Raw genomic sequence first — 17,644 nt, 5'->3', positions numbered from 1 at the left:
GCAAGTTGATCACCAAAACATACATCAAGTGAATCACGTGATATCCCATTGTCACCACAGATACGCACGGCAAGACATACATCAAGTGTTCTCAAATCTTTAAAGACTCAATCCGATAAGATAACTTCAAAGGGGAAACTCAATCCATTACAAGAGAGTAGAGGGGGAGAAGAAACATAAGATCCAGCTATAATAGCAAAGCTCGCGATACATCAAGATCGTGCCAAATCAAAAACACGAGAGAGAGAGAGATCAAACACATAGCTACTGGTACATACCCTCAGCCCTGAGGGATAACTACTTCCTCCTCGTCATGGAGAGCACCGGAATGATGAAGATGACCACCGGAGAGAAATCCCCCTCCGGCAGGATGCCGGAACGGGTCTAGATTGGCTTTCGGTAGCTACGGAGGCTTCTGGCGGCGGAACTCCCGATCTATTGTGCTCCCGGATATTTTTAAGGTATATGAAGATATATATAGGCGGAAGAAGTACGTCAGGGGGGCCACGAGGGGCCCACGAGGGTGGAGGGCGCACCCAGGGGGGTGGGCGCGCCCCCTGCCTCGTGGCCTCCTCGTAGATCCCCTGCCGTGCACTCCAAGTCTTCTGGGCTTCTTCTGATCCAAAAACAAGTTTCGTGAAGTTTCAGGTCAATTGAACTCCGTTTGGTTTTCCTTTTGTACGATATTCTAAAATAAGGTAAAAACAGAAACTGACACTGGGCTCTGGGTTAATAGGCTAGTCCCAAAAATCATATAAAATAGTATATAAATGCATATAAAACATTCAAAATTGATAATATGAGGACATGGAATAATAAAAAATTATAGATACATTGAAGACGTATCAGTAGGCCGCTTCGTCGGTGGGGTCCTCATGCATTGCTGGGTTCGTCGGTGTGAGGGTCTGATCGGTTGCGCCTCTGGAAAGCCCATTGTCCCCCAATCCCCACAGCCGCCCGCCCGCACCCTCCCTCCTCCCTCGTCTCAGCCGCCACCCCCACGAACCCTAGCCGCGCCCTCCTGCATCCTCCCCTCCCTGGTCCGCCCCAAGCTCCTTCTCCTCCTTCGTCCTCACATGCTCCACCCTGAGCACGCCGGCGGCGAAGCGCACCGCGAGGCCCCGGAGCAACTCAGCCAGAGCCCCTCTGTACAGGAGGAACCCCGCGGCCAGCGCAGCCAACAACGGTGGCGCGTACAAGAGCTCGGCCTTGATGGGCCGCCCGCCGTCCGCGAGGGTCACGTCCGCGCTGAAGGGCAGTAACGAGCACATGGTGCGGTACGAGGAGGTACGCAGGGAGAAGGTGCACGGCTCCGCCTAGCACCATGTGTGCGGCGACGGGGACATGCAATCACGGGCAGATTTTGGGGAGCGGCACAAGCATCAAGCAATGGCTGATTCCAAGGTGGGCTTCCCCTCGGCTCCTCTCTCTCTCCCCCCATCACACATTAATCTCCTCCTGATCTTGTTATTTATGCATCTATATGTCGTTGATGTTCTTCCGATTTGCACGCATGTCAAGATCAAGGATATTTAAACTTGTTTCTTCTATTGATGGAAGATTTCAGATACTTCTGTAGATGAATTTCTGTGCTAAGATACATTGTGTTAATTGTCCGAAAGATGGAACGATTTGCTCCACGGAAATTATCTCCTTAGTTGCATTCCATTTACAGGTAAAGTGAGATTGTTACCTCTGTTTGATTTTATGTTCAAACTTTACGATTGGAGTATGGATATTAGATTAGCTATTTGGAATTTTTCATTAGAGGGGCCAGGCTTGACTTAATACTTAATTACTTTCTGTTTGAACAAAAAAAAGAGTGCACTTATGAATTGTAAAATGTGAAGTGCAGACCCGACATCCTCCAATATTACCTGATTTGGTGCTGACTTTCATCTTCCAGTTCATGTTCATTGCCTTGCTGTGGTTGCACCGTGGTCTGTGGGGAACATGAACAAATACCTTTGCTACAACCGAGGTCTTAACAGACCAGTCAAGGAGAGATAGGTTCTGTGAGTTATTTTACCCTCTGTTTATCCCTCTCAGATTAGCGGAGAAGAAGGATCTTTTTTTTCATTTCCTTTTGATTTCCTCTCTTGTTTGACAAGAACGAATTTTTTCTTCATAATTTTGCAGGGGTTGTTATGCTCTGTCCCTCGAGGTAAGTTTGCTAGGCAGCGGCTTACTCCTCTCTTGTTTTTTTAGTTTTGCCCATGGTATCGAAATTACATCTGGTTGATGGTGTCAAGTTTAGGCAGGTGCCATCTGCATTTTGTGAAGATTGCCGTCATCTAGATTTTATTGCGGCATGATGCATATGTAATAAGGAATTTGGTGTTTCAGAAGCATCATTGGAAGTTCGTATGCTAATATCTCAATTGGCAAGATAAAAAGACCACCACTTCTTACCTTCCAGTCATTTTAATATTATAGGAATGTAAGTTGAATTCAGTGCCCCTGCATTTACACGACTGGGTGTTATTCATTTTTTGTTTCCTTTGATGCGCTGAGTACAGATTGAAGCATGTTGGGTACAAAATGTTTCCAAGATTAGTTTAGGATCAGAACTAGTTTAGGATCAAGATAAAAACCTGGTTATATGTTGCATCTCAAAATCAAGATGTTGATTCGAGAAGAGAAAGGAGCTGTCGGCGTGACATGGTGCGAGACCTTTGTCCCGGAGCATGCAGCTTGTCAGTATAAAGTAATGGGTATCAGTGTTTTCTCATACATATGATTCTGAAGTAATAGAGAGCAGGAAGTGGTAGGCTTAATTTCAGTTAGATAAATAGGTATACTGCAGCATCATATATTCCTTTGTATTTTTCTTGCCAGGTTCATGCTTTATACATCGTGTATATACGCATAAAGTACACCCACATAAATTATAGTTCGTAGTATTGGCAGCAAACAGAGGCGCAGCTAAGCAGTAGCATGTCCCTATTATAAATGGGTAGAAAAAGCGCTTATCAAAAGAACAGTATCTCTGTTACATGATAAGAACGAATGTTTGCTTTTATGCATATGTCTAAAAGCACTCCACTATAATGCAAATAGTATCATGTTCAGAGCCTTAATAATGGCAGCTGTAAACCCAAAATAATCCATCTTATAATTTTGTATACAAAATAGATTCCGGTGAGAATCACTTCAATAAGAATGCTAGCTGCTACCATATATCTAATTGGCTCCAGATCGAAAATTTCAGTTGTTAATCTCTGAATGCAGTATGCACTTGTGCTGAAACATAGAGCGTGCGGTGTTGCTTTGTACAGGAATAAAAAATCTCAGTTGTTAATCTCTGAATGAAGAAGGATCATGGTTCCCCACCTCTCTACTACTCATATTAATGCCACCCTTTGCTAATTTATCTTTGGTTGTTCAATGCATGATAACATTTTTGAATTTGCAACATATGATACCTTCATCTTCTGAGTAGGAAGTCACTGGATATTATAATTAGACGAATACAGCATTAGAAGATGCCACAACCTCGAATATACCTAAATCTGGAAAAACAATTGGTTAGGTAGGAGGTCTGTTGTCACAATTTCCAATTTTTTAGTGCAAGATGGACCCAGTTTGGGGTTCTTCATCTATTCTCAGCGAGCGTTAGTTTTGTATTTTGTGTGTACTTCCACTTAATCATTAAAAATTTCATGATACATCAGATTTTATAAAGGGCTACTTCACAAGCATTCGATAGTAAAAGAATTAGGGCCTGTTCTGAAACTCTGCCAACTCCACCAAATCCGCAACTTCAGCTTCTCGAGCGAGCTTCTCGCTTCGCCCAGCGATCGAAAACGGTTCGGCAGCGAAGCTGGCTTCTCTCAGCGCTGCAGCCCGGCTGGAAGGCAAAAAGCCCATTGGGCGCCCCTTTGGGCTGGCTGGAGGCAGCCCAGGAGAGGGAAAACGATTAGATCGAGTGGGAGGACTCGGTACTGTGCACTAGCGTGGGCGTATGTCGAAGGGCTCAGGCGAAACGTTTTCTTTGGCGATGGCAAACATCTTGTAAATAGAGAGAACTCCAGATTCTGTAAAAGGTGGAGCTGGGTTCTTGTTGCTTCTCAAAAATGCACTGCGGCCGGAAACAGCTTCGTGAATTTAGCTTCCAGGAGCTAAATCGTTCTGCAGCTTTTTGATTCTGGAGTTTGTGAAGTTGAGAGCTGGAGAATTCCAGAACAGGCCGTCCATGATATTGCCTCAACTGCATGTAATGACTGATAAGCAAGGTATTCTCCAAAATAAAATTATTGGTTGATCTGCTTACCACCTTCTCATTTCAGGCCCTCTTGCTATAGTCATGTGAAAGGATGGTGTTCGGAGCTATATATTGGAAAATATTTCTTGGCATTCCATTAAATTTCCGAGGTAACAATTTTCCATCACTTCAACACCATAGTGTGTTCCATAAATAGCTTGCGTATGGTATTATAATTGTACCCTTTTACTTAGATAAGGTATTTTAATGTTTCAGTGTTCTCCAACTGCAGCGGCCGTGTCGTGACTGACGTGTTGAGTTCTTGCACAAGCACAACCTCTAGCCCAGTGAGCACACTCACCCCACTTAGTTTTATGGTCAGAGCGACACCCAAGGCCGATTCGTGCCCGAGCGCTCCTGCGACCGCCATGCTCGCGCGTGGCCGTCCGGCCGCCGCCGGCCTGATCTCCTAGCTCTCGCCTGCTCCGCGTCCGGCGAGACCAGATCCAGTACCCTTGTCCTGCGCTCTGTCTTCTCCGCGAGCTCCCCTGCTCCTCCGTCTAGTGCTCTGCCTCCTTGGTGATTTCCGGCGATTTCCTGGTGACTGGTGTCATGCCGCTTCTTCTCCTCCCCTTCCTTCTCTGATCTCCTATCTCATCCCTCGTCTCCCGGATTCCCTTCTCCTTTGTGTCTCCTCTCTACTTCCCCTTGTTCCCTCAATCCATCTTGCTCATCCAGATCCCCTTTTGTTGCTTCTCTGCTTCTTCCCTCCCCGTGATACTCACTGCCCTCCGATTCTGTTAGTGACCTGCTGCTGCTCTCCACTTTCGCCACAGATCCGGAGCTTCTGCCCAACGGCCTTATTTTCGCAGATCTGGCGTCTCCTTGCTGTGGGTGACCCCGGGCTCGCGCCGAGCCAGGAGAGTGGGGGTGAGGAAGGCAGAGTTATCTGTCTCGATTCCAGATATCTTTTGGGCGCTATGAGGGCCATCGCCTGGAACTGCCGAGGTATGGGCAGAAGCCTTGGCAGTGAGAGGATGCTCTATCTTGCCAACTTGATGCGGTCTACGAAGACACAGGTAACATTTGTTTCAGAAATCAAGTCTTCCAAAGTCCGTTCTGTCGATCTTGTTAATAGGTTTGATGTTGCCAACGGCTTTGTTGTTCCTTCTAGAGGTGCCTCAGGTGGCCTTTGGCTTATGTGGACCGATGAGCTCAAAGTTTCTGTGCATGCTGCTGCTTTTCACTATATTTTAGCAAATGTAGTTCATGCAGCTTCAGGGGTCAACTTTTGTCTTATTTGTATATATGGTGACCCGTATCACAAGCAGACTAATGCCATCTGGGACCAAGTTGCTGATTTTGTCTATGATAACCTAGGAAAGCCCATGGTTTGTATGGGGGACCTTAATGATGTGGATGCGTGTGATGGTAATATCAACTTCTATCGTATGAATGCTTTCAGGTCTCTTGTTAAAAATTGTGGGCTGTTTGATATTGGTTATAGTGGTCCTGCTTATACTTGGCGTGGTAGGCAACATACTTCTAAGCCCATTCATAAACGTCTTGATCGATGCTTGGTCAATTTTGATTGGTGCGCTTTTTATCCTAATACTAAAGTGCTGAATCTTCCTATTATTCTTGGTGACCATGCTCCCATTTTAATTTCCTCGGAAGGTAAACTTGTTAGGCCTAGACAATCTTTTAAATTTGAAAACTGGTGGCTTATGGAAAAAGATTTTCACTCTTTTGCTAAAAATAATTGGATTTCTAGTTCCCTGACCTCTTTTGCTGCAAAGTCATCTTCTTTGGCAGGATCTTTAAAAGTCTGGTGCAAGAAGAAAAAACCTCTCCAACAAGAACTTGCTGAGCTAGAATCCAGAATCAAGGATTTGCAACAGCTGCCTCTCCACCAACAGGACCATGTTTTGGAAAGTACTCTTACTAATAGGTATGAACTTACGCTTTCCAAACTCAATCAGTTTTAAAGGCAAAGAAGTAAAAAGTCTTGGGCTGTAAAAGGTGATCGCAACACAAAATTCTTCCATCAGACTGTGCTCAAACGTAGAAAAAGAAATACTATTTGTTCTATCAAAGATGAGCATGACAATATTCATTTCAAACCGGAGGCCATGATGCAAACGTTCATTAATTATTTCAGACACATATTTTCCTCTCCTAACACTTATGCTGGCAGGCCTTTTTCTTCCCCTATTTGGACTAATGACAACAATGATCCTACTTATTCTATTCCGGACAAGACTGAACTTTTGCGGATTCTTAAAGACATGAAGCTTAATGCTTCTCCTGGTCCTGATGGGTTCAATGTAGAATTTTATTTAGCTACTTGGGATTGGATTGGGGATGAGGTAACTCAGCTTGTCACTCACTTCTATAATACTGCTACACTTCCCCCTCACATCAATGATACCAATATTGCTCTTATCCCTAAGAAGTTGGTTCCTCTTGTGCCCATGGACTACCGTCCTATTAGTCTTTGTAATGTGCTTTATAAAATCATTGCTAAGTCTCTTGCGAATAGACTTAAGCATCATCTTCCTGATTACATTGACCAAGCTCAACAAGCATTTATTGAGGGTAGACGTATTAGTGACAACATTATCATTGCTCAAGAAATTGCTCACTCGTTTTCTCTTAAATCCTGGAAATATGATGCCTTTATGCTTAAGATTGACCTTGCCAAAGCTTTTGATCGTTTAGAATGAAATTTCATTGTTTCTGCTCTGGCTCGTAAAGGGCTGCATGGTCATTTTGTTAATTTGGTTCATGCATGCGTCTCATCTCCCTCATTCTCTGTTCTCATTAATGGCCAGCCCTCTCCTAAATTTAAGAGCTTCAGAGGAATACGACAAGGCTGTCCCATGTCTCCTTACTTGTTTGTTCTTACAATTAATGAACTTTCCATCTTGCTTAATGAAGCTTTGCAGGCTAACCAATTGCAGGGAATTTCTCTTGGACCAAACTGCCCCTCTGTCCATTCTCTTCTATTTGCAGATGATCTTCTGGTGTGTGGGCACGCTACTTATCAGGAGGCTCAGACGATGGCCAGTCTTATTCAACACTTTTGTGCTCTTTCTGGTCAAACTCCTAACTGGAATAAATCTGCCATTCTCTTTAGCAATCATGTTTCTCAGAATATTATTAATGATATTAAGCAAGTCTTTCCTGTTGCTAATCTTGATGCTAATTTCACTCATCTTGGTCATCCTTTAATTTTGCCTGCTAAGAATAGGGGTGCTGCTTATAACTTTGTTTTGGATAAATTTTTAAATAAGCTCCCCTCTTATAAAGCTAACATGCTATCTCATGCTGCCCGTCTTGAACTTATTCGCTCTGTCTTTTCTGCTATCCCTGTTTACTATATGGCAAACATTCTGTTTTCAAAAATTTTTATTGCCAAGCTCACTTCTATCATTAGGAATTTTTGGTGGACAGGGATTAGAGAAACAGATTCTAAGAGGAGTCTTTGTCTCAGAGCATGGAAGGATATTACCAACTCCAAGTCTGAAGGTGGTCTTGGAATCAGAAATCTAAAAGCCGTCAATGAGAGTCTTATTCTTGCTGCGGCTTGGAGGTTAGCTAAAAACCCCTCCTCCCAATTATATTGTGTTCTTCAAGCCAAATATTTTTCTACCACTTCTATTTGGAAAGCTACTAATAATCCACCTAAATCTGCCTTTTGGCTTCCATTTTAAAAATGCTTCCTAAACTTAAAGAGCATGCCTTCTATCAACTCACCCAAGGTAATGTTTCTATTTGGAGCATGCCTTGGTGCAATCTTTGGAACTCTATTCATGATTTTCTCATTCCTCAACCATCAGGCTTTATTTATCCCTCCTTGGTTAGGGATCTTTGGCAGCCTGGGCAAAGGCAATGGAACCGTCAGCTCATTTTCTCTCTTTTTCAGCAACCTTTGGCTACTCAGATTATCAACATTGATATTCTCGATGATGATAATGCTGATATTCTTTGTTGGCCTTTGGCTCCCAATGGTATTTGCTCTTCCAAAGCTGCTTATAAACTTTGCTTACAAGACATTCATACTAATCCTAGAACTGCTTCTCTGGATGTTCCTTTGGATTTGAAAGCTTTTCTTAAAACTATTTGGAAGCAGAAAGATTTATTGCCCAAGGTTAAAACTTTTGCTTGGAGGATGCTTAGCAAAGCTTTGCCCACAGGAATGAGAGCAGGCCGTTTTTCTATTCACATTTTGCAGAATTGTTGTAGATGTGCTCAGCAAGAAGATGAGTTTCACCTTTTCTTTCTTTGTGACTTTGCTAGAGCGGCCTGGTTCTCTGCTCCTTGGTTTCTTAGATCTGACATCCTTGTGCAAGGTCACTCTTCAATGCATTCCCTTCTGATTCACTTTGCTTCTATGGGCCATCCTTATGCATCTTTGCAAAATATTTTCAATTTTATGTGGTGCATTTGGAAGGCTAGAAATGATTTCCTCTTTGAGAGGAAATTTTCTTTTCCCTACCAAATTAAAATTGCTGCTACTAGTTTGAATAATATTCTCCAAGAGGAGATTCTGCCTTCTACTAATATTCAGTCTTTGCAGGCTTCTCAACCTGATAATTCTCCTCTTCCTAAGCAAGGCAATACTCTCAAATCAGACCTTCTCATTAATGGTGCTAAAGTGTTTTCTGATGCTGCTTTCAGAACTTCTAGAGTTCCAGGATTTCGGCAAGGTCAATTGCGCACAGGTGTGGGAGTTTACTTTTGTCTTCCTTCTTCTAATAGGGAAATAAATATTCAGGTTCAAGCTTCAGGCCCTTCGATGGACACTCCTCTTCAAGCTGAAGCAATTGCTCTTGCTTGTGCAGCTCAATTGGCGGCTTGCCTTAACATTCAAACTCCTACTTTTTTAACCGATTCTCTTTCTCTTGCCACTGTTGCTGCTGCCAGGAATATTGCTCACTCTTCCACTCCTTGGAATATTAGAAAAGAAGTGGCTTCTTTTGTAAACTCTACTTCTAATCTTAATCCCCAAGTTTTTCATATTTCTAGGAATTTGAATGGGGTGGCTCACAATTTAGCTCATCAAGTTTTTCAAATGGCTGGAGGACCTACACTCAATTGCTCTTCTCACTCTCATGTCACTGAATCATGTCCTGTAGCTGCCTCTCTTGTTGATTTTAATTTTGTAGGAATTCAGCTTCATAAGGTGTATTGCTTTTAGGAGAAAGTTGATAGCTCTAGGAAGTTCCTCATCTCAACATGATATGATGGTCTATGCTCGGTTGTTGGAAAGAAGGAGATTGCTGTCAAAGCTGGAATTTTCTTTTCCCCTTCTCTTCCTTTGTTTCTTAGGACATGCTGTTCTTTAGCAAGGGTCTTGTTCCTTGCTCTCTCATATGTCTTTATTCAGCTCTTCTTTCTTTACATCTGCAGTTCTTCTTTCTCTTTATTCTAGCAGATGGTGTAATCTCGACTGTAAAATGTTCTGTGAGCTGAATATATTGGTATCTTCGGGTGCCTTTCTCTGTTCAAAAAAAAAGTTTTATGGTCTTGGTCTGTTTTACTGTATTGATAATACATAGAAGATGTGCCGGTGAGTAGCAATGCTTACCAAATTTTGCATCTTTCCCTTCAACAGTTTTGAATGTAGCATCATCTGCTATTAATGTCATTCTGCCGCCAGCAAATTACTCACCTGGCATTTTTGCTCTGTGAATGAAATACACATGCAACATTTGTATCTTATCGTCTGCAATATGATTGCTTTTACAGGCTTGGTTGAGTTCCTCTTTATTTTCTATAAGAAAGTATGCATTGGATTTGGCACGGAGCTACTGCATTGTTATCAATTTGGCACTTGGTTGTTCATCGCCGCTGAGCTACTCTAAGCAAATTTATTTATTTGTGCCTTAAAAGTGTTCAACTGATTGATGGTAAAGCTATGCTGCATATTTTGCTCTTACGAACGGCAACCCTGTTTTCCTACATTGGTTTGGTGCTATTTCTTTTAGGTACGAAAAAGATTACAAGTATCACTTAGAATCTCGGATCTATCAAACAATTCTTCTTGGTTAGTACTACTACATGATACTACGATAATATACATTGTAACTGCTCTTTCCTAAGTGAATCTATTTAATTGTGCCTTAAAAGTGCTCGACGGATTGACCGTAAAGCTATGCTGCATATTTTACCATTGAGGCCTTCTTTGGTTTGTAGGAATGTCATAGGATTTCTATAGGATAGGATTTGCATAGGAAAATTTCCTTTGAGGCCTTTTGGTTTGTAGGAATGGATTCGTATTCCTATATAGGATAGGAATCAATCCTTCATATTTTGGAGGAAAAAAAACATTAGCTAAGACTCAATGAAAAAATTCCTATGCTATGCATCAAATGACATCTCTTCCTCTATAGGAATTGAGATGTATGTCATCTCACTTTCTATGATTTTCCTATTCCTACAACATTTTTATCCTAATCATTGACCCTTTTAGCGTTCAATCAGAAACCAAGACGGCAATCCTCAGAATTTTTTAGCAACTTCGTATGTTTAATATCCTTTGATAATTGATAGTATGTTTCTCTTCAGATATATACCGGATCGAGTACTACACTTTTAACTTATATATCCATGGTCGTGCCTGATGATTGATGTCATGCTTTGTGGGTTGCGTTGTCGCCAATACTTGCAAAATCATGCGGAGATGTACAGAATGCGTAAGCACTTAAGATTGGGATCACCTGGGCCTTACTCTAATGTACTACAATTGTTCAAAGCTGTGATTTAAAGGATCATGGTGTATTACAGAAAAGTCTGGAAATACTCATGATTGTCCATGTTAGTCAGGATTAAGATTTCTGTGTAATTATTTTTATTGTCAAAAAAATTTAAGTACAATGCCAATTGTTCCTGTTCATTAGGCCTTGATCTTACTATCCTGTCTGAATATTCCTTTTATGACAATTCACATATCTATGCGATTGGCGGAGATGTAACCATGAGAGGAGCCGTGGCGATACTCAAATTTACAGGATCCCAAAAATTGTGGACAATGACATTGGCGTCATAGACAGGTCGTTTGGGCTTCAAATTGCAGTGGAGGTTGCTCAGCAGGCGATCGATGCGGCACATGTGAAGGTTGTGAGCTCTGTGAATGGCATCGGTCTTGTCAAACTTATGGGCAGGAGTACGGGCCACATTGCTATCAATGCCACCCTGAGCAGCCGAGATGTTGACTGTTACTCCCTCCGTCCTAAAATAAGTGTCTTAACTTTGTACTAACTTTAGTATAAAGTTATTACAAAGGAGAGACACTTATTTTGGGATGGAGGGAGTATTTGATTCCTGGGATTTTGAGTTCCGGTATTAAAGGATAAAGACGAAGGAGCATGCTGTCTGTTGTTGCTGAAGTCGCTGGTCAGGAGTTGATTCCCCGCACTGATGACCAGAATCGAGAGCAGGATGAGTCTGGCAACTGTCCTGCATGGTTAAAAAACTAATTTATATCTTTTGTTTCTTTGACTGTTATACTCATTTCTCTTATCGTTGTATCAAATCAATTGTATTTTTGTTGTTGGCCGCTTGTTTTTTCTGTGGGCTCATTTTCTAGGAGAATGAGATGTTGCATAAACTACTATATAATGTTTGGTTCCCTTCAACCCATTTATTAGCTAACTAATTTTGGCAACTGTTGCACATAATACAATTGTACTCTGTTGTTGCCATCTTTCCTTCTATAGTTTTATATGAGTTTAACTCTGTACAATCAATCACACTTTTTAGCTAATTAATAAAGGAGTAAAGAAAAGACATGCATATGTCTAAAAAAATGGGCATGTACTTTCTTTTATGTTTTTTAACGCACGCCACAAATACGTTTTCCTTTTCATACATAAGGATCTGTTATACCACCAAATAAGTATGTGTGTGTGCGCGTGTGTTTTTCATTGTACACAACAATTGTCAAAACGCCTAAGAAGTTGCTAAAACCTATTTTTACCGAGAAAGATAAATATTTTCAAAACACTCATTGTATAGATTTTGAAAGACAATTCTATCTTCATTTTTCATACCAAGCCATGTTTTTTTGTTTTAAATTAGACTCTATAAAGTTAGGGCGGTACTAGGCGCCGGCGCGCCGACCCAAAGTTTGGGTCGGTCGCACCATGAGTGTTCGATGTGTTACTTTCCACCCGTCTAGATTGAGTCCTCTGTTCATCCCCTTCCTTTGCATCTTATCCTGAAAAAGCAGCAACCACGCATAGATTGAAGAGCGACGGCGAGCGCCGCAGGCCGCCCCGCTCCCTGCCATGGATGCGCCCCCTCGTCGCTGACGGTGTGCAGCCTCACTATCACCATTCGCTTCCTCGCCATGGATGCCTCAACATGCAGCTCGTAGCCATGGACGTGTCACTGCTCCGGTTTGCGCCGCCCCGCCATGATTGCAGCCCACCACCCCCCGTGGTTGCAGCATCGGGCTTGTGTCGCCCCGCCACCTTCGCTATCAACACCCGACGCACGGGGGCATTGTGCACTGCCCTCTCGTCGTCGCCTCCTGGGTCGCTGATTTGCCCATATAACCATCACAACAAAATCAAACATCGGATGTAGCTTTTGCTGCTGCCGGTTGCAGGCTACCGCGGCAGCACCGGTCGTTGTCTTCAGCACCGCTTCATCGATTGAAGCAAAAAAACACCGGTTCCAGCTTTCATCAGTAATGGTTCCAGCATCCGCACACCATGCTTGCAGCTCCGGAAGTAGCCGGTTCCAGCAAAAAAAATCGACCGCGGGCGTAGCACCATTGCTATGGATGTAGCTTTGGTAGATGTTGGTTCCAACATTTTTGTATGCTGGTTCGAACATTTCCCCCGCCAGCATGGAGCTTTGAAGCATCGTCGGCTCGCCGTTCCAGCATCTTTGGGGTATGGTTCCAACGTCACGAGAACACGGTTCCAGCTCGGGCGTGTATCGATTCCATTATGGCATGCGCGTCTGGTTGCAACTCTTCTGCTGGCAGGTTCCAGCATATTGCATCAACGGTTGCAGCACCGCAGGTAGCGTGCGTCATTCTCAGCTCTCTGGTGTAGCAATTTCGTAACACGCCGCCGGTGTCGTTCCAGTTGAACAAACTGTGCTTGCAGCACCGGCAACGCGCGGTCCCAGCTCCTGGCGCTGGGCGTCTCCTGGGGAGGAGACTCGTCGCAGCACGCTCGCCCAGTGCGGCGCTAGAGGTGGCTATACCAGGAAGCAGAGGTGGCCGCAGACATGAGGAAGAAGAAAAAGGAACAACAGCAGCAGGGATGAGGAAGAAGAAAGAGTGGTGGAGGAGACAACTTGCGAAGATAAGGGAAGCCGGCGTGGCTGCGTAGACCCACCAACCCAACAGGTGCGGCATGTGATAGCGCGCGTGTGACTTGGGGGGCACATGGAAACGTTTAATCGCGTTGTATTATACGGTCCGCGCGCGACCGGCCGAAGTTTCGGCCGACGCGCCGGATACAAGCGTTTACCATAAAGTTAAGCCATGTATATTCATATCGTTATACACAATATTCCACCATGTTTACTATTAGAGGGTATTAAACCATGGAACCTTTTTTCATCGCGGACATGGCTTTAGCGTGCCTCGGCGCCATTTGGTGCAACGGTTCCACTAGTTATTTTAAATGAAGGCCAAAACTCGTAACTCAAATACACTACAAAAAAGACACATCCGTGACATTTTGGGCCGAACGATTTTTTTCTGTCATACTTATGACACTTCTATGACAATAATTATGACAAAACCCGGTATCATCATAGATGTGGTGGGGTCCTACTTCTATGACAAAAAATCATGACAGAAAATGGGCTTTTCGTCCTGGGCGCATCGGAGACGCAGCTGCATGACATTCTTTGGGCCGTCCATGACGGAAAAAACCGTGGTAGAAGCGAGGGCGAGGAAAATACCGGGGAGTTCCCGGTTACGGTGGCTGGTCGGGGGCCGAGCGATGCACATTTCTCTCGTACGTACGCGCGTGTGTGCGAGGCGTTGCGCTCTAACTAAACCCGAGCAAGGCATTGGGCTCTAACTAAACCCGAGGGATTGCACTGCAGGCTACGCGTTACTGAACCCGAGCGATCGATCGATGGCTGTTAACTGAACCCGATCGAGCGATTCCTTCGCTACTGCTGCTAACTGAAGCCGATCGATACTGCCTTTGGATGAACAATGAGCGTTGTTGGGAGGTTTGGATGAACAGTTCCCGGTGAGGGTTGGATGAACAGGAACCCATGGTAGTAGAGGCCGTTGCCGCTGGATGAACAATACCCCGATCGATCGAGCCGATGGATGAACAGGACCCCGTGGAGGGCTGGATGAACATGACCCGGTGGAGGGATGGTTGAACAGTAGCCGGTGGAGGGATGGTTGAACAGTAGCCGGTGGAGGGATGGTTGAACAGTAGCCAGTGGAGGGCTGGATGAATAGTAGCTCGTGGAGGGGTGGTTGAACAGGACCCCGTGGAGAGGGCTGGATGAACAGTAGCCGGTGGAGGCTGGATGAACAGGAGCCCATGGATGAACAGTCACAGGTGGAGGCTGGAGAAGGTCGACGGTGGATGAACAGTAGCCCGTGGAGGCTGGAGGAGGTCGACGGTGGAGATGAACAGTATCCTGTGGAGTTCCGTTTTGTGGTACGCCACACCCCTCCCGATGAACAGGACCCCCGTTTCGATCGTAGCGCTCCAACACAAGTCCGTTTCCTCCGTTTTGCGGTACGCCACACCCTACCTGGTCAACAGGACCCCGTTTCGATCGTAGGAGGTCCAACAGAAGTTCGTTTCCTCCGTTTTGCGGTACGCCAGACCCCTCCCAATGAACAAGATCCCGTTTCGACCGTGGCCGGTCGAACACAAGGCCGTGTCCTCCGTTCTGTGGTACGCCATGCCTCGTTTCCATCGGCTGTTCCGTCCAAGTCGGTTGGCTCCCGATGAACACGACAACGCATTCTGTTCCGACCCAGCCGGTTGTCTCCCCATGAACACGACGACGACGCAGTTTCTCCATTTCGGCCCAGCCATGTACACGAGCCCTGGCCGTACGTATGCGCGAGTAGGCGTTCGAGACCCCGTCGGTATGTACGTACATGACCGTATTTACTTTCTTGCACCCTGGCCATTGTATGTACGTGTACATGCTACGTGCGCGCCTCTACTACGACACGTGCGCGCCTCTACATCGGCCAGTATGTACATACACATTCGCGACTAGAATGACAACACTATGTACACTTCGAATAGGTGGGTCCCGACTGTCAGGCACTTCCTTGCGTGCGAAGATGTAGCTGGTGGGTCCCAGCAGTCAAGGGGGGAACGTTTTTTTCGTGAAATATGGTGGCCCATCCGGTGGGTCCCTGCTGTCAGGTGGAGGAATAATTATTTTGTGCGTAGTAAGGAGGCACTTCCTTTCTGCGGCCGTGGACCTAGCTGTCAGCCTCTCCACGTACAGTACTCTTCCGATGGAAGTCGTTCCTTGACCAGATTGACCACGTCGTGCCGAGAGCACCACGGCGGTGGACGACGGCGAGGCCTAAGAAGGGGATGACGTGGAGCCGGGGAAGACGCGACAGTGGAAGCCCACGCGGAGAGGAGGACGAGGGTTCATTGGTTCGGCTGCGGTGTGAGGCTGTCGTCGCTGCAGAATAACGGGGTGTGTGAGTGAGTAGAAACGGATGACCTGGCCAGCGGTGGGAGTAGTAGGGGGCGGTGAGGCCTCCGCGGCATCACAGCCGGCCACGGGAGGCAGGAGCACGCGGCACGACGGGCGCTGGTTTGGGCGGCTGGAGCAAAAAGACCAGAGGTTGAAGAAGCACTACGGCTGTTGGATGGACATCGTACGGTCACTGGAGCTAGAATCATTCATATTGACTAAGTTGACAAAGCCCTCCATCCCCGTCAACTTAGTAGGCCCACAAGCCAGCCTCCCACGCAGGGGGTATTCATTTTTTTGTGCGTAATAAGGAGGCACTTCCTTGCGTGCGAAGATATAGGTGATGGGTCTGAGCTGTCAGCAGGGGGAATGTTTTTTTTCGCAAAATACAGAGGCCCTTCCGGTGGGTCCCAGATGTCAGGTGGAGGAATCATTATTTTGCGCGTAGTAAGGAGGCATTTCCTTGTGTACAGCCATGGACCCAGCTGTCAGCCTCTCCACGTACAGTCCACTTCTGATGGATGTCGTTCGTTGACCACGTTGACCACGCCGCGCCGAGAGCACCAGGGCAGTGGACGACGGCGAGGCCTATGAAGGGAACGACACGGAGCCGGGGAAGACACAATAGTGACTGCCCACGCGGTGGGGAGTACGAGGGTTGACTGGTTTGGCTGCCGTCGTCGGAAAATAACAGGAGGTGTGGGTGAGTAGAGGGATAGACAGGCCAGGGATGCGAGTATGGTGGGGCCGTGAGGCCTGCCCGACAGCACAACCGACCACGGGAGGCGGGAGCAAGCGGTTCCGTCGGCACTGGTTTGGGCGGCTGGAGCAGGAAGATCAGAGACTGAAGAAGCACTATTGCCGTTAGATTGACATCTAACGGTCTGACGCTGGTAGAGTCGATTGTTGACTAAGTTTCTTTTTTGAGAAACCTTGTGTACGCATGAACTTAGTAGGCCTACAAGTCAGCCTCCAAATCTAGGGCAGACAACATAGAGCCCATTTGCTAATTTTTTTATAATTTGCAGCCCATTTGCTAATTCTTAAGTAATTTATTACAACCCATTTTTTGCCCAGGACCACAGTTAAAAAGTTCAACCTTATTTTGCATATTTCGGAGGAGTCCGAACTGTTGTAATCCCGAAATGATAAACATTTTTTAAGAACTTATTGATTTGCTAAAAAAATCATCTTGTTTTTGTAAGCAAATAAGACATGGGACAATTGTATTGGTTTAAGGGAAAATCAGTGGTAAAAAATCAGCGCTGGGAGGAAAAACAACAACAATAATAAGGATGTAAATATGAAGAACTTTATGTATTTTCAATATAATGATACGTGTATATGAACTAGTAAAACTATAGCTAGAGATTAGAAAATGGATGTTGGACATGGCGTTTCAAGAGGAAAATAGAACTGGGTTGTGTGTTCGATTCAGTAAAAAATTGCCTGTGGATGTTGTAAGAAAAATTATAACTAACGCTGGCGGGCTAGAGGCCAGTAGATACCTGCTGGATCTTTGTGCCCCGTTGTCGTTATGGGCTGGGCCTGTTAAAAACAAAACCAAGCCTGGGCAGTCTACAGCCCAGTTGAAACTTGCTCGACCTGAAAAAATAATATATCTGCTCAACAAATGAGAGAATTCTGCAAGTACGGACTAATAACTGGGATGCATCAGGTATATTGTTTTTTCATCGTGATAATAAGTGCATGCACTTGTTTCGAAAAATTTGGAGAGCTGGAAATTCGAACGGCAGGTGCTTATGC

The 17,644-nt window shown here is 45.1% G+C and overlaps 1 protein-coding gene across 20 annotated transcripts; it reads left to right on the top strand.

The window, feature by feature from the left end:
- The first annotated feature begins 936 nt into the window (after nt 1–936).
- Nucleotides 937–9,737, top strand: LOC125536777. Of its 20 annotated transcripts, none has more exons than XM_048700037.1 (6): nt 937–1,404; nt 1,568–1,675; nt 1,907–2,015; nt 2,140–4,374; nt 4,481–6,155; nt 6,402–9,737. In XM_048700037.1, exons 5-6 carry the CDS (start codon nt 5,185–5,187, stop codon nt 6,928–6,930), a joined length of 1,500 nt encoding a protein of 499 aa, XP_048555994.1. In that variant the 5' UTR covers nt 937–1,404; nt 1,568–1,675; nt 1,907–2,015; nt 2,140–4,374; nt 4,481–5,184; the 3' UTR covers nt 6,931–9,737. The 20 variants fall into 20 exon arrangements, 18 of the variants coding, with proteins under 18 accessions (XP_048555994.1, XP_048555995.1, XP_048555992.1 ...); XM_048700038.1 differs by having other exon boundaries at nt 1,856–2,015; XM_048700035.1 differs by having other exon boundaries at nt 1,561–1,675.
- Nucleotides 9,738–17,644: the final 7,907 nt, after the last annotated feature.

This window comes from Triticum urartu, chromosome 2 (assembly GCF_003073215.2).
Source record: "Triticum urartu cultivar G1812 chromosome 2, Tu2.1, whole genome shotgun sequence".
Taxonomy (NCBI): Eukaryota; Viridiplantae; Streptophyta; class Magnoliopsida; order Poales; family Poaceae; genus Triticum; species Triticum urartu.
Note: the sequence above shows the minus strand (reverse complement) of the source record. Positions and strands in the feature narration are given on the sequence as shown.